Source organism: Acanthaster planci, linkage group LG05 (assembly GCF_054643075.1).
Source record: "Acanthaster planci isolate LZ-2023a linkage group LG05, COTS_SCS, whole genome shotgun sequence".
Lineage (NCBI taxonomy): Eukaryota > Metazoa > Echinodermata > Asteroidea > Valvatida > Acanthasteridae > Acanthaster > Acanthaster planci.
In genome coordinates, this window is record NC_141781.1 from 11,085,573 (window position 1) to 11,111,296 (window position 25,724).

The 25,724-nt window shown below is 41.6% G+C and overlaps 3 protein-coding genes across 3 annotated transcripts; all 3 read left to right on the plus strand.

Moving 5' to 3' along the window:
• The first annotated feature begins 818 nt into the window (after positions 1–818).
• Positions 819–18,225, plus strand: LOC110981954 (uncharacterized). Its single transcript, XM_022240019.2, has 11 exons — positions 819–1,179; positions 5,619–6,778; positions 7,538–7,675; positions 8,316–8,537; positions 9,073–9,153; positions 9,822–9,983; positions 11,124–11,261; positions 11,959–12,093; positions 12,579–12,733; positions 13,659–13,818; positions 16,037–18,225. Exons 1-11 carry the CDS (start codon positions 1,098–1,100, stop codon positions 16,130–16,132), a joined length of 2,529 nt encoding a protein of 842 aa, XP_022095711.2. The 5' UTR covers positions 819–1,097; the 3' UTR covers positions 16,133–18,225.
• A 1,065-nt stretch (positions 18,226–19,290) lies between these two features.
• On the plus strand, positions 19,291–20,049 carry LOC147799070 (uncharacterized). Its single transcript, XM_087136789.1, has one exon. It carries the CDS (start codon positions 19,291–19,293, stop codon positions 20,047–20,049), a length of 759 nt encoding a protein of 252 aa, XP_086992915.1.
• A 3,178-nt stretch (positions 20,050–23,227) lies between these two features.
• LOC147799071 (C-type lectin domain family 9 member A-like) lies at positions 23,228–25,513 on the plus strand. Its single transcript, XM_087137010.1, has one exon. The coding sequence runs from the start codon at positions 23,719–23,721 to the stop codon at positions 24,454–24,456; it is 738 nt and encodes a 245-aa protein (XP_086993136.1). The 5' UTR covers positions 23,228–23,718; the 3' UTR covers positions 24,457–25,513.
• Positions 25,514–25,724: the final 211 nt, after the last annotated feature.

The following is a 25,724-nucleotide window of genomic DNA, read 5'->3' on the forward strand; positions in this document are numbered from 1 at the left end:
GGCCTTTAGCAGTATACGTTAAAAGAGATTTTTACCCTGAAAATTGTCACAATTATTAATATTACCAATTTCACAGTTTCACCAAAATAATTATTGGTGGTAGAAGTTTTTATTGAAATATCAATTTGTTTTCTGTGAGCTTGTATTTTTATTCATTATTACCCAAGGAAGGAAAAATTACTTTTTTTAAGGTTCATGATGAATTTACCAAGTGTTGAAAAATAGGGAGGGAAAGTTCTCTATAAAAATTAGACTGCACACGGCACACACCTTCCTGACAACTTATGATCAGCGATGCCCCCCCCGTAAAAAAATGTGTGGACTGCGTTTTGGCAATTTTATGAACTGAAAATTCGAACATGTGTGGAGATACGTGATTCACCTTAAAATCTTTCATCCTGATGTATCCCACTGGCATCGCTGTTGGACAAAATATGAAGTTAGCTAATATGACTCCATTTTCATTGACCGTCAGCACCAAAAATGAAATTGAGGTGACGTTCACACGAAAAAATTTCACCCTTCTTAAAAAAGTAGGCCAAGTTGAATTTACTTTGATAAAGAGTTAATCCGTAGATTATCTGAGGTCTGGGTACCCCGAGTTTTCCGATGCAATTTGCATTCATTAATGTGTGGTTTGGTGGGTGGAAGCAGCCGTACCAATCAGCACCACTCGCGCAGGGTTCCATGTAAACTTTATTAGTCTGGATCCCGTTTTGTAACTTTCGAAGTACCTAGAGATTGCCTTGGTGATAATTAGGCAACCAGACCTCGCAATACCAGCCACCCCCCAAAAAACACCTGTCACCTCAATCTGTCGTGTCGCGGCAAACCTGCCCTTGCGATAGCACCGACACGAAGTTGCTTTGGTGTGTGCAGACTAGACGCCAGGGCGATAGCAAGAGAGCTTCAAAATGTACCACGTTCGTAGTTAGCTATTCTTCCATCAAAACCCCCAAGATGTGACGACAGTATTTCCTAGTATGTGAAATAAGGGAAGGTCCCCATATTTGCGACTGGGATTCGTCCAGCTTTAGGTGACTTCAAGCTCGACAAAGGTCTGTGGTTCAGTGTTTCCGCGCCACGCAGTTCTCACCATGGTTCTCTCGCGATGGTGGTCACTTCGCGTTGCCTCGCAGTGCTACCTGCTGTGGTGTGTAATTCTCGGAAGCAAGGCAGGTAGGTACATGTACGTACGTGGTGGTGTGTGGTGTATAGACTCGCGTTATGTCTTGGTTCTTTCTACCATGGTTTAACCAAGTAAATTGTTCGAGGCATAAGGTGCTAGTAGTACACCCGAGGATTTAAGCGAGGGACAAAGTTTTGTTCAGTTTATTTTTGAAAATGTTTTTGAAGATACAACAGATACAAAATAGTTGTTTTATGTTTGCATGTTTTTGGGGGTCAAAAAATTTGGACAGTGAATTATGAAATGAATATCAGTTCTTTCAAAGTAAACTTTTCTTTTGTGCATCTGGTCTACCCTTATGTATCCTGGCTTTAAGGGAAAGAGTTCCATTGAAAGATGCCGCTTGACACCCCGTGCACAAACCCTGTGAGATTGGTCTGAAAAATTCTAAGTGTTTTCTACGTGAATACATGTACCGCAACACTTTTTTTGGTCATGCTATTGCTTTCAGATGGCTAATCGGTAACTGTAGGGGAAAATTAGGGGCATCTGTAGAATTCTTGTATGTTAAAGGCCAGTTAGAGGTCAGGTTTACATCACTCATACTGAATAAAACAGATCAGCAGGGGTTCCATGGTTCACCATTCAAAGTGATTTGTGGAGGCCACTGTTTGATAAATGGTATTATGCAACACCTGAAGTTCATCTGATTGGTGGGTCATCGATCATGTGTTATGAAATTGTTCAGTATAATGAGTGGAAGAAAGGCTGTTGAATGTACGTGGTTGAATAAATATACCATTGTACTGTGTGCGTGGTATATGTAGTCGAGACTTCACACAAACACTCAAAACAAAATTTGGCCGTAGCAATAAATGCAAAACATTGTACCGTCTTTTGTCAGAAGAGGAAATTGTAAGTCATGGTTACCCTTATGATACGCAGAAAAAAACAAATTAAAAAGGTTGTCAAGTGATATGAAAAAAATATAAAACTCACAGGGATGGTTGCCTAAGTGTGAACGGAATATGGGCGACTCACAATAGTGCTCCTCCAAGTGTTTGCAACGTGTTGACCAATCACAATGCATGAAATCTGTCGACCCAATGCGCATTTGGAAAGGTTTGGCAGATTTCGGGCATTGTGATTGGCCAGCACATTGCAAACTCTTGGAAGCACTCTAGTGTGAATCACCTGTATTGGAACTTGAAAACCTCATGTCGTGATTTTATGTTGCGCTTACAAAGCAAAATGGTGACCATTTCAGAGGAATTATTTAGGCATTGATAAAAGTAATTGATACTTAACATTCGTGGAAAGAATAATTTTGAATGCTCTATTCCACTTGGCTTTGCCTTAATGGAATTTTTCAATCAAACTTACTACTTTAACCGTAGAAAACTTGCTCTGCCTCAGCTTCTAAAAGCCAGAAGCAAATGGGAGATGGCAGTAGTAACTAATATACCCGCTGCAGGCCCACTGGATGAAGTTTGGCTACTGGTCTGAGAGGTTTGAAAGCTTAAAAATTCGAAAGTTGTGTACACTTTTGAAAATTGTGCAAACACTGTTGACCATGAGGTTGTAAGAAGGGACCAAATCCCCGAGGAAAAGCAATTTTATGACAAGGCAGAGTGACTGGGTTTTGAAGGTGTTAGATATAAAGATTCCAAATAAAAAAAAAGAATAATGCTTGTCTGTGCTTTTGAAAGGAGAAGCTTCAATAAAGGAAGTTGTAAATCATGGTGTTGACCCACAGGAAGTTGTTCACATGACTCCCAAGTTGGGTGTCAGTATGATGTCCTGCATTGCAGTGCAAGAGTTCTTGCTTACATCAACATGGGTATTTTGAGTTATGTTTTTCTCACACATTTGCACAAGATAAAATAATAGTTGATGCCTTCTGAAAGCCAGGATTGTGTGGTTGCTAGCCCAGATACGGATGTACAGTCCATAACTGTAATTGAACAGTCTGTTATTTGTCAGAACCATTTTTCTGATATATTTCCTTCAGTCATTTTTTATTTTTCACTCTCCAAAGTACAGAAAAAGAATTGTCATCATGTGACAAAATCCTAATGCTTCTGTTGCATGGCACATGGTTTATTCTCTGAAATTTGTAAAAAATTCAATGTGGGAAAAATGGTCGGTATGTTTGAAGTCTGTGGTATTGTTTTAGGATTGACAAGTGATAAATGATTGTTTAATACAATTTTACCTACAGTGTAGTAAAGAATATGTACTTTCAGTATCACAGTGAGTGGCTTCTTAATTGGTCTTAAAAATTCCCCACATTCTGTGCAAGCTGCAGAAACAATGGAGCTGAAATACATGTATGCCACTCTGATAAGTTTGCGTGCTGTGAGAGGGTAGCGTCCCTAAGGACATTCACATCATATTCGCTACATAACACTAGTGTGTCTGTTTATTGCCATCGGGAATCCTGATGAGGTCTTTGTAATTGTCATTCACTGGAAATTAATACATGCTGTGGTCTTTTTACATTTATCTGTATGATGATACCATGGGATAATACATGTACCAGCATAATTACAGGGCAAGAACCTGCTTTCTCCTGACTCGTTTTATAATCGGTCAGACGAAGATTTGTACGCACATCTCAATGTACAGATTAATTTAACTTGGATGCATACTGGCAGAAACATGCATGGATGTGTCTCTTTGGTTAGATTTATGGTTTTGTTGTTTTTTTCTTTGGAGGCTTTTTTGTTTCTTATTGGAGAACTTGCCAGCAGCAAATCTAGCATTTACCTAAGGAGGGGGAGATGGTGCCCAGTATTTACAAAGGGGGCAGGTGAACCCAGCAATGCAAGAGGGGCATATTTTGGTGATAATTGCTGAATTTGATTATATCATAAGCTTGGAACACAGGGAGAAAGGGGAGGTTTCTCCCAAAACGAGGAAAACACCCCCCCTCCTGGATTCGCTACTGCTTGCTGTCTTGTTTAAGTTCCAAACAGTGGTTCTTGATGGATTTATTAATAATTAAAAAAAAAACTTGAGGTGGTGTTTGTGAACAAACACATACCTGTTCCCAAAATGTTTTTTATTGTCTTTTGATGACTGTCAACGAGTATCATAAGTTTGCAATCAATTGAATTACAAATAATTGCCAAAGTGGCATGTATAACTAAAAACAAATTATCACTGCAATTGAACGCATAGTGCATGAAATATGACGATTTGTGTGTGAAAATGCAACTTCCGGTCAAACCAGAAGTAGAGGTCACATGAGGTCAAGATATAAATTTTCATCTATAACACGTCCCCGACCATGTGCATACCAAATTTGAGTGAAATCAGTAAAATAGTTGACTAGGTATTAGACTGTAAAGAATGAACTTTGAATTGAGGTTTCGTGATGGCGTCACGATTACAATAAGTTTTGCGAAACGTCTTCTGATGATGGTTAATTACTATACCAAGTTTGAAATTGATCGAACTGAAAATAATTGCCAAAGTGCCCCTTAGAAAAAAACAGCGGAAAAAAAAGGAAAAACAAATTGAGATTGGGAACAGCTAAAAAAACGCTGGTAGAAATTTTGGTGAATAATTTGGGTTGAGTTCTTGTGCAGGTCAGGTGGTAATCTTCACCAAATGTGTATGTGGCCTGTGTTGTGTAAAGCATGGGCATTGCACAATATCTATCAAGTGTTTGGATTTTTATCTTGCAACCAGGAAAAAGTCACCTGTGAGGTTTGCATATCACACACTTGACTCTTGAACTTCTCAAATGGAATGTGTATTCACAAACGGTGTTGACAATGGATTGCACCCTTTGGCAAAGCTTTGACGCTGTTGTCTTGAGTGCCCCATTATATATATGTGTGTGGTGGTTGGAGTGGAGTGTTTCTTGTTTAGTCCATTAGTGAGTCATTTGGGTGGAGAATAAAATATGAAGCATTTTTAGATTTGTGTTATGTACATGTTACTTGAACAAGAAGTATGAACAGTCATCTAAATAACAGAACCAAACTACTTGGCTCATAACTTTCCAATAAAATTGATAGAAATTGTTTTGTCATTCTGCTGACATAACTTTGCTTTTAGTAATTAATGTATTTTTGTCTTAGTAGTAATGTAATTTAGTAGTGTACGTGTTGTTTGAACATAAATAAAAATTGATCGTGTTTACTTTAAATGCTGAAAAAATTGGGGAGGATAGTAGATGAAACACTTTTATTTCGCTTGAACTTTTGAGCCAAAAGTATTAGGGCAGAACAATGGTGAATTAATTTGGGGGTGTCAGATTTCTTACTGGACAATTTAATGCTACATTTCAGCACTGTGTAGTATAATCTCTAGTATAGAATGTTTCAATTTAGAAAGCAGATAGGTTATTGGTATGAAGGCACAACAGCAAGGGTGAGCAAAATGCTTCCTGGAACAGTATTTGTATCACAGCTTTGAATTCTAATACAGTGTCATGTTCATTGGCAGCCATTACTGTATTCTTGTTTTGCTCTCGCAGGCTTGTCTGTTCGTTCTGATGAAACACAACCACAAATGACAACGTCTGTTAAACCTGACCCCAAAGTCACAGAAGCCCACAGTACACGTCATGGCCTGCCAGGACCAGGGGTCACTGATGCCCCTCCCCTGCCTGAGAAGACCAGCAGGCCGCCCCATCAGTCAACGACCAGAGTAGGAGAGCCACTGGCAACAACGGGAGGGGGCGTTGTGGAACCAAGGGGGACAACTGCCAACCCAATCAGGTACACAAGTACCACTCGACAGTCCGAACCATCCCTTGAAACCACAACATTGCCAGTGCCTACTTCAGTGGTACCTGCTCTAACAACGCCGACACCTGCAACTACTGAACTATCCGGTACCACTTCTGGGTCGGCTCTTGCCACAAGTCCAAGGGTCACAACTGTGCGTGTATCTCCTCCCACAACAGCTGGAGAAGTCACAACCCAGAGAGGACGCATTACAACTCAAGCTTACACGACATGGGCAGCTACAACCAGAATGCTGCAGCAGACAACCAGACTACTGCAGCAAACGACCAGACTATTGCAGCAAACGACCATAAATCTGCAACCGCCCCCTCAGACTGAGCAACACCCACCCCTCGTGCCCACGAGACACGAGCCAACAGAAGAACCCCCTCCCCCTCACTCCCAAGGGCCACCGATTGAGACGGAGAAGCCACCTCCACCCAGCAAGCCCCACAGGCCAACCAGACCGCGGCCCACAGCTCCACCCCGCCTGACAACCAGAGCGGTAGCCAGGCCAACACACGGTCCCACACCCCACATCAGTGAGAGTACACACACCAGCAAGCCCAAGACCCCCATCCCTTACCCTTCTGTTGCCATCCAGCTTGTCCTGCAAGAAACATGGAAGGACTTCTGTGTCAGCATTGAGGATTTTGTCTCCTCCATCGCCAGGTATTCCTGGAAAAGTCTGTCTCTCCATTACCTTCCTTACACAGCAGTCCTGAATGACACCAGAAGCTGCCCCCAGATGGAAACAGAGAGGGACACCCCTGTTGATGTAATTCGCACACAGGTCGACATCTGCATTGAGTCCCAGAAGGGAAGTTGTGATACCAAGCTGACAGAGTCTGTGGGACTTATGATGCAGTCAGACCAGGAAGAACTACAGAAATACCTGGAGCCAAAGGTACACATGTTACCAAAGTGTGTAAAGCATCTTATAGGGTTCCATTAATGAGACCACTTTATTCCATCTCCAACGTATACATATACACATTTTACAAAAGCATGCTTGTCGCAATTGAAGTTGAGTAAAATACTACCAATTGCACAGACTGATTGTGCAGTGCATCGTGGCAACTTTCCATCATTTGTGACCCACTCTGTGAAAATGAGTCTTAAGTTTCCAGAGCCACTTTGGAGTAAAAAGTCCCTTAGAATAATTTTGCATAGTGTAAATTGACAGGAACCCACAGCATTTTTTACCATGGAGTATCCACTTTCATCAAGATGCCAAACTGAGTGATACATCAAAACAAAAAACTCAATTTGCTCATTCCAATACAAATGAAAACTCCAAAAGTGGCCTTGGTGACTTATGACTCGATTTCATGGAGTGGGTCACATTTATAGTTTAAATGAAAAAAAAAAGGATGTTATTTATTTAAGATTTACTTGTTCAGGTAAGTATCTTTCAAAAAAGATGGAAGTCTGTTTCTGAACTAAAAGAAAATTATCTTCAAATATCTAGGAGCCAGAGCTATGCAGGAGCCCAATAATTCCACTCAATCGTGGGGCCAACTTACCACTTCAAAGCCTAGAGGCATATTTACGGGCCATCACATGTAGCTACAATGTTTAATGCCATTAACTACATGTAAGCTTTTTGTGATCTGTCCTTTCGTTTCTGTGACTTTAATATTGATAATGGCTGACCTGGTTTCAGGTGTTGTCGGTGCATGTCTACGGAGGCTCGCAGGCAACCCCTGGCCCCAAACCATCCAGCTCAACTACCGGGGTCAAGGTGGGAGTGAGCCTTAGTTTGCTGATCACAGTGTCAGTCGTTACCATTGCCGTTTACAAGGTAAAGGCAAAGAAAAAAGGGGGAAAAAAGGAAAGGAAGAAAGAGGATGAAAATATTCAGTTCACATGAAAACACCTTGGAATTGGACCATGTACACTGTTCATGGTTTGCCAGTTTGCTTCTGCTGGTCTGTCCATCCCCTACCCTTTTCATTTCCCTTTCTTCCTTAAAAAACCCTTAAAAGTTAGATTTGCCTCTGAGTAAACTGTTCAAAAAGAAATGTCCAACTTACCTACCCCCTAAAAGAAATTAGTTCAGGTTATGCCCCTGCCAGGATATAGCAGCATAGTGATACTGTTACATCAACTCAACACATTAAGATGATGTCAGGTCAACTTGTTGGCACGTGTTGTATGTTTTAGAATTTCCCCATTTTTTTAACCCCTTTGCGTCGGGACACAGTAAGAGCCGCCGTAAAAATTGAGATCCTCGGCCTGCATTTCAGCTATTATCAACTATAAAATTCCCGTCGTCAAGGGGTTAACTTGCCATTTGCATGCCTGTATGTTCTACCTGAGCACCATCCACAAGCTGTTCCCTATCTCTTGGTGTAGTCACAGAATGGTCACCAAATGTAATTTGCCGTTGACTAAGTAGATTCCAGTAATCTTTGAAATGAATGCCCTTAACCACATTCCAGCTCTACAGATCACACCTGGCAAAGCGTCGCACCATCCACAACCGTTACTACTTTGATGGGAAGCAGCTGCATGATACGTTGAGCGATGCCCACCAGCTGAGCCCCCTGCACCACCAGCACACTGCCCCCTTCACCATACCGCCGACAATGGCGACCCACAACCTGGTGCCCGCCGTCAACAAGGGACTGATCATGGATGATGAGGAGGACTATGCAGCTCCGGTAAGGCAGAGCGCAAACACTTTGCCTGGTTCTGCCTGAAAGTCTACAAATTAAATTTTTCAATGTTCAATCACTTGTATATCGCAATCTGTCTTATCATCTATTTGTGCTTCAGTGTTTGTTATTTTTGTTGTTACCATGTGGTTGGATTACTTAAACTATTTCTGGTGAGTTAACACAAACAATATCACTTTAAATTCTGCAGGTCACAGTGCAATAAACACTGAAGTAGGATTGCAGTGGTGTCTTCCCTGTTGATGTACGTTTTATTTTCGCTCCAAAAGTGTCGCCCCATTGCAGCAATTTTCATTTCCCGCTTACCAAAAAAGGAGTCGATTTTTGGTGGCTCTTTGAAATGGTTAACAGATCCGTGTTGTTCCATTTTCCTCTGTCACCTAAACCCACACAGTTTGTCACCCAAACAAGGAAGCTCTGTGATCACTGATTTCAAACAATATGTTGGAGGTTTGGATATGTCTACCACACACTGAACCCTCAACTGCCACGTAAAACAGCACACTTTCTTTCTTAACAGAACTATCCGTCCCATGTGTTGAGCATGCACAGCTTATCACAGTTCTACAGCTACTGGGAGGCCATCACTGAAGAATTTGAGGTATGTAGCATTGTCATCGTTTATAACAATAGGAAGCTTATTTCAAAACCCTGTAGCAACTGAAATGTGTAACATTATTGCACACTGTTGATAGTTATAAAAGATTGCTGTGACAAGTGAGGGAAAACTGTGTCCTCAAGTTTTATTCAGAATCACGACTGAAGAATTTGTGACAGGTAGGCTGAAGTTGAATGTTTTGTAAATAGTAGGATAGAGTCCAGCATGCTCAGGGTCTCATGCACATGTGGAGGAGTTTGGCTGTATGTTTACTGTCATCCAGGCAATGCAAGAAAGATTAGCACAGACTGGTCTTGATACATTTGATTTGAGCAAAGCTGTGATCTTCAGTCATCGAACCAAAATGCTCAGAAATGAGCTGGCCAGAAGACAACATGACGTGTTTTGCTCCATCCTGTGCAGTGGCGTTAAATCTCGGTCGCAAAAGTCTGTGATTGATGTACAGGTGAACACCAGGTGGAACTTACTGCCAAGAATAGTGCAAGTCAATTTCTTGCACATGTGTGGTGTTCATGCCAAAGTGCTGATCTTGTGTGGCCAAACATTTCTTTCCAAAGAGGGCTCGAAAGAAACAATATGCATTATACTTCAAAAACACTGTGTCAATAAACCCTCAATAAGTTAATTTTGTACCTGCATTATTTTTTCAGACTTTGCCAGATTTCCAGAAGGACTTGGCCAAGTCCCACAGTCCATCCAAGAGCTCCATGGCAGCCCTCAGCCTGTTCCACCCTCCCCCCAAGACCAGGGTGCCCCTGGAGAAGGTCAGCTTGGACAACCAGCACGGATTCCTGAATGCAAGCTTTGTCAAGGTGGGTCTGGCGGGTACTTGGTGACCGTCTTAGGGGTTCATACCTTAAAACTTTAACCCTACATAATACTACAAATTACTACTTGTAGTAAAATGTAGTAATCAGCGCTGTCGCTTGTAAGAGGACATGATCTTATTGTTCTCTGAAGCCATAAAATACAATAGATAAGACAATGTACCATACAGTGCTGTGGCATTATGAATGCTTGGCTTTATTGTTTTCTGTACGAGTAAAAATGGATGTAACCTAGCCAGATATACATGTAGTCATTTGTAGCACTAGGTCCTTCAGGCTCTAGCTATTACTTAGTGTTTTGTAGTACTGACTACTGCAAGCCAACCAATATGCTTGGCTACCAACTGATGGCAGTATTATCTTTACCTCAAAAACAGTACATCCGTGAACTCAAAATGTCACTGCATGGTTTACTGTGTCATTGTCAAGAAGTCATGTGCAATTAAGACTGCTGTATTGTACAGTGCTTAAAATGCAAAGTGCTGAATCACTTGACACTGAGCAATGTTATTGTTGAGGGCATCAGGCATTGTATAACAACCCTAAACTGCATTTGGAGAGCAAATGGGTACAATGTTGGTTTCCCCCTGCTCTGCACTGGATTTATCAGTGCGCAGAGGTTTTTCTTGCTTCTGTGTTCCTGGCTTTATCTGTTGCAGGGTTGTAGTCTAGTACTTTACTTTCTAGGTCCTAAGTAAAATACTAAACTTGAATAGAATGTACATGTACTTTAAAAGAATGAGGAGAATGTTGTAAAAACTGAGACTTTATTAAGACAAATGTTTTCAGAAAGTACTTGCTAAGAACGTTTTTGGTACTTCTTTAGCAAGCAGCTGATTGAAATCGAGATTGGTTGTTTCCTTTTGTCATGGACTTCATCTTCAATTGGTCATTGTCTCTTTTGCAGCATTAGCAAAGAAAAGCTCAGTATTTGGTGGTGAAAAATATACTTTGGAAGAACCCGACTTCAACACTTGCTATTTTTTTTGCAAGTTTCACTTCTCTCGGTCACGTGTGTAACAAGTGCCTAAGCATGTATGTGCGCAGAGTTTCCCTATCACGAGTAAATGACTCATTAGACTGGTAGGAGATAACTCATTCGTGCATGCTCTGTGGATGCTGCAGGGATATGGAAATACCAAGTACAGCTACATTGCCACCACAGCGCCCTGGGGCACCAACGTCAACGACTTCTGGGAGATGGTGTGGGAGCAGCAGTCGCGGACAATCGTCTGTCTCTGCTCCCCTGAAGAGATGGGCGTGGTGAGTAATAGAAAGTGCTGCCACCATCATGTTCAGAAATGTCTAAATGACCAGCTTCATTGTCGTTTGATTTTCTGCCTAATCTAGTGAGACTTGGGGCTGTCAAAGAGAAATGCCACCTGATTTTGAAGGTCTTAATATTACCTGATTGGTCTTTGCTCACATTTGAGAAGCATCTTGTTTGCCACTTTTGAGCATCAGTATCAATCTTCATGTGGATGAATGTGACAGGTTGTGCTGAAAACGGTGCAAGATCCTTCTCATGTCTACCATGTTGAATGGTGTAAATCTCCAATCTAATGCTAATAAATTGACTCTTCCAAGATGTTCATTTTCTTCTTTTCACTAAGCAAAAGAAGCCTCCAGTTATACATTCCTGGTAATCACTACAAGCACCTGGGACAAAATACTTTGAGTTTTCTACTGAGCAGTTTTATTCCTAGACACATCGGGGACCTGTTTGAGTCACTCTGAGGCCAACTCACGAAATGCCAAGCAATAGTGCTAGAGATGCTGGTTTTAGTACACACACACTGGCTCACACATGAACAGTATGAATTTTGCAGTGTTCATTCAGAAGTAGGATGCAGTTGACTGTTGGGAAAAAATAACTCTGAAGTGGCTTGAAAAGGCCTAACTGTGGAAGTTCTGGCATCGTTGCACCAGAATAACCATTCACCATCTTGCATATTGACAGGTGTGTCCGTGGTACTGGCCTCGGGATGAAGGCATCCAGAATGCCCAGCTTTATGGGGACATCCTGGTCATGAGACAGGGGTGTGTCTTGACAGAGAACTACTCCATGTCTACTCTCCTCATCAAGAACATACAGGTAACCTGCAAGGGCGGATCTAGAACCAAATTTTTTTTTGGGGGGGGGGAAGAAGGGGGGGTCAAAATTGTTTTGGGAGGGTTTCCGTTTCCCCTGGATTCACCAGTGGTAACCTGCAACTTACCTCAGCTTGTACCCTCTGCTAAACAGGAATTGCTGCCTCTCGTTCTCTGCCCCTTGGTGAGAATTGGATGGCTGTGGGTCCTCAGTGGGTTTCTTCAGCATTCATGTGCCAGTGCCAGCTGTGAAGCAGAAATCAGGCTCATATCCTGCCCACCTGTTGGAGTTCTCGTTATTAAAAAGACCATCACACAAACCAATAAGACCATCACCAGGCCATTTGGAATGGTCAGAAATGTCAGCATCCTCATAGTCCATCATTTGTGCCATCACTTGATGACACCTGGTTGGTCTCTGCATATGTTCACAGTTAACGTCCATTTTGTTTAAGCAATCTCTTGCCTGTGTTTTATTCTCAACTTCAGAAAAATCTGTGCCGTCCCATCAACCATTTCTGGTTCACCCAGTGGCCGGTAGCCTGCAACCTGGTGCCCTCCTGCCCCACCTTACTGCTGTCATTCCTCCTGCAAGTCAGGCAGACAGTACAGGAAAGCTACGGTCCGGTAGTGGTCCACTGCAGGTAGGCAGGGAGTAGTTTGTTAAAAGAAAAATTGATTGATTTGGGCATCATATTGGGTTATTAATATGGATTGATGCTAACTCAGCCCCAATTCCCTCGCACTCTTTGCTTGTCATCAAGACCTTTTTTTGAGATCTGGCCGAAAAGAAATTCTTATCATGGGACATTTGATTTCATTTAAGTCTAATATGAATTGGGAAAACCTCTGAATTCTTGAACTTTGAACATAACAGTAGTTGGTTTATTTAAAAACTTTTTATTTTATCGCCTTGTTTTCTTGAAGTGTTATCATGATTACTTTTTGAAGATCACAAAATCACTGTGACATTGGTTTCTGGAAAGCATGTTTCACCCAGGGATAATGTTGATACCAAAATAATGTATCTTCATTCTTATATCAGAAAATCGCACAGTGTTACCCTGTTATTTGAAGTGTTTTGTCACTGAAAGGTTTGATCGAAAAAAAAGAAATTGGAAATGTGACAGAAAGGTCCAGACTTCAAAGCTATAATTTGGATTATCCCATGCCTCCCAGGAGGAAGCTGAAGAATATCCACTAGTTATTGATGTGTAGCAGCTGCCAAATTGAACAGGATTTAACAGCTGGGAAGTAAATCTGTCATGGGGATCTTTCCTCTTGTGCAAATCAAGTCTGAAGAATGGGGAGTTTAAGTTTCTTCAAAGCACAAGTAACTGTGATCATAGAAAAGAGTAATCAGTTGTAAAGCATGAGGTTGGAATAAACTCAGTTCCCTGCTTTCCAGATTTGAAAAGAAATTAATAAGAACAAGGAAACAAAATCAGATATGTTGTCCTGAATTCCATACGATGCTCAGGCAGACATGGAAAATTATGCCCTTCTTTTGGATATTAGCTTTGTCACTTACTCGCCTACCAATCAGGTTTTTGCTTATCTTTCATTCAGTGATGGCTGCGGAAGGACCGGTACCCTGCTCTCCATAGACAGTGCTATGCGGAGCATGGAGGATCTGTGCACCGTGGACGTCCCGTCCATTGTCTGCAGCATCCGGCATGACCGTGGGGCGGCAGTACTACAGAGGGACCACTATGTCTTCATTTACAGGGTGAGTAGGATTGCATGTCACACCTGCCGTACACCTTTCATTTTCCCAGTTAACTTTCGCACTGTATCACCAATACAGTTTTTATTCACATTACAATATACCATAAGGTAACCCATCAATTCCATTCCATAACCAGTCAAATGGTGATCAGTCTTGTGATGAATGTATCATGATGAAAAGTTGCATGTTGGCTGACTGTGTTGGAGGGGTCTACTGTTTCAATTTTTACAACTATTCTTTGTAAATCCAATTCGTTAACTTAAACATCAATTCCGTTGGAATTAGAGTGTTTGCTTGCATAATGTGGAATATCGAACATGTTTGATTTCGTCTAGTTGTGTCATGTGCGATTAGATGGGTTAGATTTTTCAGCAAACTGGTCTCTGATCAGTACCAATGATCACTCAGTGGACCAGTAAACAGACAAAATGGAAATGTGTGCGGTGGGTTGTCTGTAATATTCTCACCCACCATTCCCCCAAACAGTCACCTCTACTGATGCATGCCACATTGCTGTTGACACTTTGTACAGAATTCCTGCTCCATTTAATGGGCATTGGGCACATGCTGTGCAAGATGCAATGAAAGCGCCCTCACTCTTTGTTCTTAGTGTTCACAGTGTTGCCCCAGCCTCTCAGAAATCCTGAGATACCTTGGGGACATGTTTGATAATAACAGTGCATGAGGTGTGGACACACTTGCAGAGACACTGGGCTTGTTTGTGTCACACAGATCTAAAACTCAATCAGTAATCCTTCATTGGTTCACGAACACCAGAACCTGACTAAGGGATGCAGTGAACTAGCATCAGGACCACAGATCAAGGTCCAGATTTATGTGAAACAAGCAGGGGCACTGTCTGTCGTAAACCTTGTATGGTGGATTAAGCTCATCACATCCAGCAGGAACCCAATTATGAATCTAGCAATTTAGAGCTGCTGTCTGTATCCTTGTGACATATCCACCAGCCGCGGAGCAATTTGTAGAGTAAGGGGGCCAGTTGTGAGACTGTCAGGCATCAGCCATTAATGGGCCGATCCATAAAGGCCCGCCTCATTACAGGACTTGCAAAAAGTTGGGGAGGGGGAAATGGCCCTCCTGACGCCCCCGCTTCGGCCGTCAGCAGGCACATGTCTCTTCTGTACATGTACAGGACACATGAAGTATCCCTGTGGATTTTAAAGCGACATTCTTTTTTTAAACAAAAGCCATTTTCCAAACCCATCCTTTGTCTCCAGCTTTATTTACCACAGGCTATCATATTTTTGAAAAGTCTTTCAAGGTCAAATGGAAAAAGCTGTAAACTTTGGCTTCATATTACATGATTTCTGTGTTTTTGAATCACAACACAAACGCATTTGCTGATCTCGTGTCACCCCAGGTCAAGGGAGGTCTAAACATCCCACGAATCCAAAACTGGGCGATGAAGCTGAATTTCAAGAAAACCCTAATGCAGACCTCCCAACGTTCCCGATTTTGGCAGAAAATTTTCACTTTGTTTCCGCCATTCCGATTAAGCCCCTAAAATTTCTGCCAAATCGCAATTTTGACACGCCAGTATATTACCAGAAACTGTCCATGTAATCTTGTGTATGTACCGTAATACAACTAATCCGACCTACCTGAACAGTCATTGCAGTGCACTTTGCATGAGCCACGTCCCTGGCAGCGCATTCTTTTGACGCGTACCAGCCGCGAGATGGACTTGATATATGGACGTGATACTGAAATTGTTCATGGACAAATATGCCGTCTATCAACAAGCTACATTGTAACTAACATTGTATGTGTTGTGCGGTACCCGGTTTTGCCAGGAACCGTAGCTAAGAATGTTTGGATCCAAGACTAAAGGCTGCTGTGAAATCAATCACGATTATGTCAAATGTGCAAGCACAGCGCGATGAATTTTTTGCTGAATTTCACGTTGAATCTACACATTCAGGAGATGAAAAATTATTGCGGACCATTTCAGATGATGTAAACTCTTGTGGAAATCAAAATTTTGTGGAATCGGTGAGTACGTGTGTTACTGTACATCATCACAGACACAGATTCGACTTCTGTACAATGCATCGCTGATTTTTACTTGTTCATGGTAATATGGAGAATATTCCATAATATTTCATGAAAAATTCTGACTTTTGGGGATAAGGATTCCGAATTCTTGATAGCCAACATTGGAAGGTCTGCTAATGTAACCTACATTCTTTTGTGGCAGACACTGTACGAGTATTCTGTCATGCTGACACGAGGCTTAGCCGATGGAAGGGCTGCAGAGATGGATGGAATCGATGGAGATGCCAGCCTTTGTTGAGCATTCACCACCCCCTGTCAGATTTGACATGTGATAAATTCTTATAACATTTTCTTTCATACAGGAGGGTCATATTATCAAGTGATCATGCGCATGATTGGTACTATTGAGCAAATACAACTCATATTTAATATTTGCAACCTAAAATGTACAAACTGTTACAACTCACCTTATATAAAACTCTATATTTTTCATTCCAAATGTTGTAGTACTATATTGTAACCTTTCTGAGTACATGTTGAATTTTACACCATCAAATCAAATACTTGCCAATGTTATATTCAATATTCAGTGTAAGCATTTTGAGATTTATTTTATAATTACTTAGACCAATTGATTCAGGTAACATTTTCTAGCTTTGGACAAAACTCTTATATTTAAATTTTTTTAATGATCTTGTTTAATTTGGACATATTTTTAATGTACAAAGATTAGTTTTTAATAATGGACTCTTTCTAAAGCAACCCAAATAATGAGGCATTCTTAAAAATAAGATGCTATTCCTTAGTCTTTGGCTCAACAGTACTGCCACATTGCAAGCCAAATGGAGGAATAAGGGAAGAACAAAATCATACCGAGTAATCTTCATGCTTGACAATCAGTGCACGACAATTCACAATCACAATACTCTGTGTCACCAAGAGGTTGGCTCGGAAAGGCCATCTTTCGTAGCAAGTTGAAGGAAATGGTCATCAATTACTATGCCTTGGCTGCAGGCAGGGAGCTTGAATTGTTCCTGATGTTTTTACGTCAAAGGATTCTTTAGTGTTTGAGTGGCAGTTTTCATTACTCATCTCTTCTCTCTGTAGCATGGAATGTCCCAAGCTATCCACAAATTTACCCAAAATGTTTCTACTGACATACGCTCAACCGCAGATTGCGACAAGGTGGCCATGCTTTTGTTGACCTTGATCTTGGAGAATGGCCTTGCTCCTGTGTCAACCTCTCTGGTGGCACAATATTGTGAACTACCTCTTGAAGGGTGAAATGGAAAACATTTCCTCTTCCGAAGTGGGCCCACAAGAAATAGAAATCTGGTGCTCAGATAAGTTGTGCAAAAAGGGCTTTGTTTTATTTCAGTCATGGGTGTCAATCGGGGGGGGGGTTAAGGAAATACTCCTCTCCCCCACTTTTTACCATGGGGATGGACTATTGGATCATCTCTCCTAATTTTTTTGTGGGGAGAAAAAAAAGTTGGATTGGGTTGGGTTGGTCACAAATTGGCAGTGTGAATACCTGATCTGACGTCACAAATTCGCTTTCGTCTTTGCTTTCGCATCAGAAGCTGTAAATATGGCATTTTATGTGGAGGTCAAGGTTTGTATGTAAAGATTACATCTGTATTATGAACCGCGTCTCTAGTATAGTGTGTTCAGCGATTCCCCCCCCCCCGCTTTTTGAATTTTACAGTGCCAGTCCAGGCATCGATGTACACTTGAAAGCAGCAAAACAAAATTAAAAAGTAATTGAGGTGCAAATGTACAGTTTCAAGGCCTGTATGAAAAAAATGCACATTGTTTGGACGCTGTGTCCTGATTTGTGATAACATAGCAAGGTGGGGAGGTTGGGAATATTATTGGAGGGGATTTCTTCCGGTTTTCTCAGTGTTAGTAATCCGTGCACCTGACGTCACTGTAACATTACGTATTAGTTACCCATACAGGTCGTGATTTTAGATTTTTTTAAAGAATGGAGGTGTGCTTTCAGAATGAAATGAAAAGTTTATTTTAATTCACAATTTTATTGTTTGTATGCTTATAGATTCAGTATTGTTTTAAGACCATTATTAATCATAAAAACTGTATTTTCAACCAAAGACAAAAATAATCAGTGGACATTGCATGGTGCGCTCTTGAACAGTACAAACATGGAAATTGAGACATTTTTGAGGGAAATGATCCTGAAAGCATCTTCAGCTTTCTTCTTGTAGTTCTGAAATGTACAAATACAACTTTTCAAGTGTTGTTTCATATCTATCATGTTGTAGCCCCGAAGTATGCAGGCGCTGTTTGAATGTGCTGCTGAAGACGTCTCTCAACATGGTTGAATTGTATGAATAAATTGAAGTGAAAAGCCCAATTCTTGATGCTGTATAGGCCTGTGTCCTGTCATTTGTTTTAAAGAATCCAGTACTGTAATGAAATGTTATCAAACTCTTCACTCAGAAATCCAATAAAGCAGTTTGATTCAATTATAAAAACATAATGATTGTTGACAGTTTTCATTGAAAATGCACGTAGACCCCGTTGGCTGGGGTGCTTTACTCCTTTTGCTCGATGGTGGGCATTGGTCGGTCGCACTACATCGGCCTAGCAAAAAGCACTGAGCCTCCCCCCCCAAAAAAAGTGCCCAATGTGACGACGAGGGACGCGGCACAAATACTTTCAAAATCACCTTCATAAAATTAGGCAGGTTTCCTTCACAAGTCATAGGCGAACTAAGTGAAACTTGACTGATGCAATCAATTCTTTGGCAAGCACGTAAATGGATGCTATTCGACCGTATCTGTTAACCTTCCATTTTACGCCTATCGATTTTTTTGAAGTGGGCAAAACAATTCCACATTAATTGCATCAACGAATTGCCGGATATTAACAAAAAAATGGCCAAAAGGACTCAGTTTGTTATGGTCAATTGACATCGATCAACCACAACGCAATACAGATGTGTCATAACGACTCCGCTTTCCAATGCAAGGTGCCAAAAGAGACGAATTGTCACTTTCAATATTTTTACGTGGACCTGTTATTCTGTACTGTATGATGTTGCCATAGCTACGCACCCTGGTCAGTTTCCATAGCAACGTCGGGTAAATTTAATTACCGAAATCTAGTTTAGCTATTGGCCATTACTAACGGGACCCAAGTCACACAACTCACCAATTCCGCTCGAAGCTGAATTGTCATTGGGCTCTGCGTGAAGCATATTTCCAAGCATGTTATTAATTGCTGAAGAGTTTGTTTCTTGCAGAGCTCAGCGTGAGAATTCTGTATCTGAAACTTGATACGACGTCTTTTAGTGGAGGCACCTATGCGGCCAATGGAAAAGGTAAAAGCAATTTGCTCGTAAAAAAGGAAAACCTTTTCAATTGGATTTTCCATTAAAGTTTTGTTAACGAAAAACGTAGACATTTAAACAGTGTCAACTTCGAGGAAAACATGGTTCACAACTGTGTCTTGGAGACGCTGCTCTACTTAGTATTTTTAGCGGTTGGTGTTAATCCACTAGTCACCTTACCCAGATGTCCACCAGGCTGGATACTCAATGGTCAGTCCTGCTGGATGGCTATTCAGGACCAGGTTAGCATGGCCGAAGCTCAGACAGCATGCCAACAACTTTCAACAAACAGCAACTTGGCCGTTCCTAGTTCAAAGACCGAGGACGACTTCTTGGTACAGCTGTTTCAGGAAACTTGGCCAAATCCACAGAGCGATTTGTGGCTGGGCTGCACGGTCAAGCTGCCTGGCGACACACTGACGTGCTTTGAAGAGTTCCCTGGTCCTGAAGGGCACAACAAATTCCTCACATCGAGTGCATCGAATGGGGATGATCACACGTGTGTGGTGATGGCTACAGGTGGAACTCAGTGGCTCGCAGCTGTTTGCCATCGTTGGAGGTACACCATCTGTGAACAGCCTGCTATGGTGTTTGGCGGGACCCTTCAGTGCTCTGCTATCAGTCTCAATCATGCTGGCCACACCCGAAGCTACTGCTTACTGAACCACGCCTTCTCCGTTACCCAGACCAAGAGCCCCATTCAGTGTTGCATTGCCTGCATCAAAGATCCCAAGTGCCACTCCTTCAATCTGTCCGGGCAGACGTGTCAACTAAACAATGTCACCATCGCCCAGGTGGACCACGGCAAGTACCTGAAAGTCGGGGAGGACTGCGGCTACTTTGAAATGAAGTGGACATAGAAGATGGCCCCCGTGTTAAGATGGCCCCTCTACATATTCGTAGACAAGTTTGCATACTGTATATAATGCGCGTAAGTGTAAATGTGACCACTACTGTGCACTACGCAGTGCCCTCCAACCTCTCGGTCAAACACAAGAAACCAGCAGTCTTAGGTGATGCACTGCAGCATTTGCACCCTGCTTAAGGCAGATAAGCTGGGAACGATCACAAGGCTCCTCCAAATGCAAATTACCATTTCAATATTTTTTATTGGTTGGTAAACATCAATTCACATATAGCAGCTTCCTGCGAGTTTACTTGACAAAATGCAATTTAAATCTAGCCTATATAGTAGCAATACTTTCAGGTTAATTTTGCACAAGACTGAGTCAGTGAGATCGGCAGACGGTAGCTCATCTGCACGTAACTGCGTGGAGGCAATTATTTTGCCACTGGAATAGGTAAAACGATCTCCTCGTGGAAGAGGAAAACCTATTAAACGATCTTCTCGTGGAAGAGGAAAACCTATTCGTTCAGATTTTGTCAGCTATGTTATGGAATACGTAATTGTTGAAGTACGCTGACTCTGTAGGAAACCACTGTTCTCAACTGTGTTTTGAAGACACTTCTCGTGTTTTACATTTCACTGGGCCTATCGTGCCTATCAGGCGGGATACTTAACGATCAGTCCTCCTGGATGAACGAAGTTGGCAATTGACAGCAGGGCCGAGAATGCTTTCCTGTATGGGCTGTATTGAGGAACTTAGCCAGAACAGAAAAAAAACCTTCGTGGCTAGGGTGTACGGCCAAACTGCTTTATAACACACTGGCGTGATTTCAGAATTACTCTGGCCCCAAAGGGCCCAATGAACGACGTGTAGTGATGTCAAAGATGGGACTTAGCGGATGGAGGTAAGTGGCCAGCAGCAAGGTTCAACAGGACCCTTCAGTGCTCTGCAGCCTTAGTCTCTTACTGGCAACACACGAAGCTACTCTACTGTCTACGTAACTGGAACACACCTTTTCTGACACCCAGATCAAGAGCCTCGCGTTTAGTGTATTGCCTGCTTCAAGGACCTCAAAATGCCAGTCATCATTCAATTTATCCGCGAGGACGCGCCAACTCGACAAAGTCACCATTGCCTAGGTCGAACAGGGCAAGTACGTTTCCTGAAACAAGGAGAGTATTGCAGCTACATCGAACTTGTGGGCCTAACGCTTGAAAGACACGCAGTACACAGAGTAAGAAATAACTTGCGTAATATTCCATTTAATTTGGCGAGTTCATTCTATTGAATACAGAAGTTGCACGATCTTTTACCGAAACACTCAGCATTGAGATGATTGGTCACAAACGTAGTGAGCAAACAATCGACACAAAATCAAATAGATCTTATTATCTCAAATTGTACTTGGAGACAGTATCTCAACGTTTCACATCTGGAGAAGCCCAGTTTTCTACCTAATCTCTCAGGGCCATGAATGTTCCATGTTTTCTGGCGTTTTGCTCTATATTTAATGAGGCGAAGTTGAACTTCGCTAGCTATAAGCCGTCTAAGTTATGGAACTCATTTGAGTAAGACATCGTTCAGTTTTCCAGTTCTGTTGTCTTTTTGAAAATTGAAAATACCCCTTTCTGCATAGCGGAACACACACTTGAAGAAACACAAATACTTTCTGAAAAAAATCATAATGGTGTTTGCGTTCCCTAAAAATGTGTCCTACTTGCCAGAGAGAAGTGGAAGATCATTCAAAACTTTGACAATAATTTCTTAACGATATGCCTGTTACAATCTAAAATTAATGCTATACACGCTTACCGCCAGGCCTACTTGAAACTTTGAAACACCAGAATCACTCGATTAGCCACCATACAAATTCATGAAAAATACTGACTTGTTAACCTATTAACATTGAAACAAACGATATCAAACACAGAAGTCAAGTGCTTTTTGGAGTGGTATGTCGACCCGAAATCGAAATCATTGTTACTGTCTTTTGATTTGTTGATTTTTAATTGCAAATATCAATTGACAAACGTTAGCCGTGAAGAAAACAAAACATATGTGATACACTTCATTTTCAAATGATATATAGTTGATTCCCGGCAAAATGCTTATGAGAGGGGATAAAGTTTTTTTTCAGATAACTATAACTTAAAACTACAGATTGATAGGATCATTGTGTTAGAGTATGGGCCTACATGTACACGTATCTGTACAGTTGAGGCAAAAAGTTTATATACACCATGGTAGAACAAAAACAAAACAGTTTTCCTCGAATTTCACAACTTCACACTCATTCCTACCAACTTTTCTTTTCATGAAGACAGACAAGATGGGTCTATACTTAATGTACATGGTGTATGCGTCAAATGAACACCCATAGATATGATTCATAATTCTTTATATTTACAAAAAAAATCAAAATCTTACATACACCAACCCTAATATGTAGTGCCTGTTTCTGTATTTTTGTCACATCTCATAGTTGCAGTGGACCACTTTCTGAAGTGTTTTTGAACGGCAATTAGGGGGTAGATGTAAATTTTCTCAATGAATGATTTTTGAACCATAATAAATGTCTCTGAGAATTTTCAATTGAACTACACGCTATGAACATTTTAGTTGAGATACAATTTGTCTGACCTCGTGGAGAAAAAGTTGGCACAATTATTTCAAACAGCGAAAAATTGAGGAAAGCTGTTTTTGTATCAAGTGTTTGCCCCAACTGTATTATGATTTACGGAATTTGGTGGAAGTCTCAATAAAATTTTTGTCCGACGACGATGTTTGTGTCATAACACGACTGGCCTAATTGATAGGCCTAATTCTAAACGTTATATTAATGAGTTAGATTGAGTACTTTTTGTCACAGTCAAGTCACAATTCATAATGTGGCAGTCCAAGTCAAGTCACAAATCAAAACTGATAATTACAAGTCAAATAATGAGTCACAAAAATAGCGACTCCAGTCCGATTCGAGTCTAAAGCAGGTGGCTCAAGTCTTTAACTCTGAAAATTGCGCCCTCTCTTGGTCCAGTCCGGGGCTCATAATAGTGTCTAATTTCCAACTTCCTCTATTGCTGGCTGTAATAGGTTGAGTTTTGCCAATTGGATCGGTTTCTGTTACTTCATACTTTGTGCTAATTAGGGTTTCAATCGTGTTTAATTGGGAGAATTAAGCTGCATGGTTTTGATTTTGCAAACCTCTCAGACTGCATGTTGGCTGGTCAGGGTATCTCAGAATTTCAGGTTTAGTGCATCGTGCAAAACACGTAGCATATGAAAACAGTTTTGCTAAATTCATGAAATTTATCCTTAATATGTGTTTTCACGCGTCCTCCGTTTTCATGGAGCCCAATTTTAACGAAGATGTGTTAATACATGTAATAACGTTCAAAATGAGCAGGCAGGAGCCGATCGCTGGAAATAGCTACAACGTTTTGTGTTCTTCTAGTCAAGAGCTTAATAATCGATCGTGTGCTGGGATCGTTGAAATTACTGGCCTCGCCGTCACATAATTTACACAGCGCACATAGCTAGAATGTAATTGACGGCTCGCTTTGAATTATCCTTCCCCGCCACTGCGCAATTCGAAATCTACTGCGAGTTGAAAACCACACAGAGGATCTTTTGAACACACGGCAAGCACCACAAGAAACAAAGCGGCACACAAATTGAGCTCAAATGATGGTGTTGTGCAAACTCTTCGTCCTGTTGCTTGGAGCAGCTGAAATCCACTCACTAGACACTCTACCCAGATGTCCATTGGGCTGGATACCCAATGGTCAGTCCTGTTGGATGGCCGTCATAGGCACTCAGCTGGGAATGGCTAAAGCACAAGAGACGTGCCAAAGGATAAACAGCAACTTGGCCGTTCCTAACTCAAAGGCTGAGAATGATTTCCTCTACGGGCTGTTTAAAGAAACGTGGCCGAATCCTGAGAGAAGTTTGTGGCTGGGCTGTATGGCCAAATTACCTAACAACGCACTGATGTGTTTTCAGAATCTCACTGGCCCTGAAGGGTACTATACATTCGACACATCCAGTGGGCCTGATAATCGATGTGTGGTACTGGCTAAATCTGGAATGCGGTGGTTTGGAACTGATTGTTCTCGTTGGAGGTACACCATATGTGAGCGTCCTGCCACAAGTCTCACCAGAACCTTTCAGTGTTCTGCCATCAGCCTAACTCGAGGTTACTCGACCCAAAGCTTCTGCCTACTGAACCACACCTTCTCCGTTACCCAGACCAAGAACCCTGTGCGGTGTTGCATTGCCTGCATCAAAGACCCCAAGTGCCACTCCTTCAACCTGTCCGGGAAGGCGTGTCAACTAAATAATGTCACCATCGCTCAGGTCGCGATCGACCTGGGCAAGTACTTGAACCTAGAAGAGGACTGTAGGTACTATGAAATGAATTGAGTTTGTCTTAAAATTGAACCTGTGAGGCATTATGGGTAGCCAGAACTTGACATGACGTGATTTTATTCAACAAAGTAGGCCTAACTTTACATTTTGCATAACAAAGGAACGGAAATGGGTGCCTCAAATACTCCACAAAATTTACAAAGTCAGTGCAAAGTGATTTCTAAGTTTGCTCTGTGACGGGATAGCGAACTCAGTTACTTGTAGAACAAAGTGGAGAAGGTGACGTCTTGCAATAGGTCCTGACATTAATTTGGTTCGTCTTTCCTGTTTTCCATGGGTAAGTTGCGTCTGGAAAGTATGTGCAACAATGGGCGAGAGGAAGGGATTTTTTTTACCTCCCCCCCACAGCTCGTGAATGACGTACTCTAAGGGTGTGTGTAAATTTGTATTAAACTGAAGGAAGGGATAGGATTAGAAAGATTAGGATTAAAATTCTTGACAATTTTTTTTGTGTGTGTGCACTTCAACTCTTTCCAGTTGCAGCCTAGTGTTTCTGATTTTCTCCTGTGAAAGTTTCGAAATCCACGCCATGCGTATTTAACGTATATCATATTTAACGTGAGTTGCTCCGGAGAATTTGATGGGTACACTTTGCACTCTATTTATTACTAAGTAACATGAATCTAAGATTACTATTATCGTACTCATTTTATGAAGTGGGTCGGCTTCATCCAAAGTCTGTGTGGCTAACACTTTTATAGCGTCCAACGAATGCTGTTGATGTGTACGGAAGTGTATAAGAGCCACATGCCGCCCCCCCCAAAAAAGACAGAAGATAAAAAAATTGAGTTACTTTGGCCGTCTTTCTCGCCGTGGCGATTTATACGCTCTTGCCGTGAAGTCAATTTATACCCCTATACCCAACAAGAAATGAGACCGAGGGGTACCCCCCCAACATGTCCAATTCCTATACACACTCTAGACTATTGTTACTTAACACATCCCCCCAAGATGTCTGAAAGGAATTCCCCAGATTCCTGCGAGACAATGACCAACACAAAGCAGGGGGGGGTTCTCTCCGTCTCATACCTTGCTGCATATGTACATTTCACTATAGGACCTATAAGTCCTATTTAGCGTGCTATCGTATGTATCCTTAGGGTGGGATGCACTGAGATTGGGTTTTAGATTGCTTTGAACAAAAGGAGATGCTGCATTTCAATCAAGGAAGAAGGACACAAGGAATGTGAACTGCCTGGACTATAATATCTGGCCAATTACCGCTTTCTGGCATGCCCAGCATGTCCATAGCCAGACTCCTT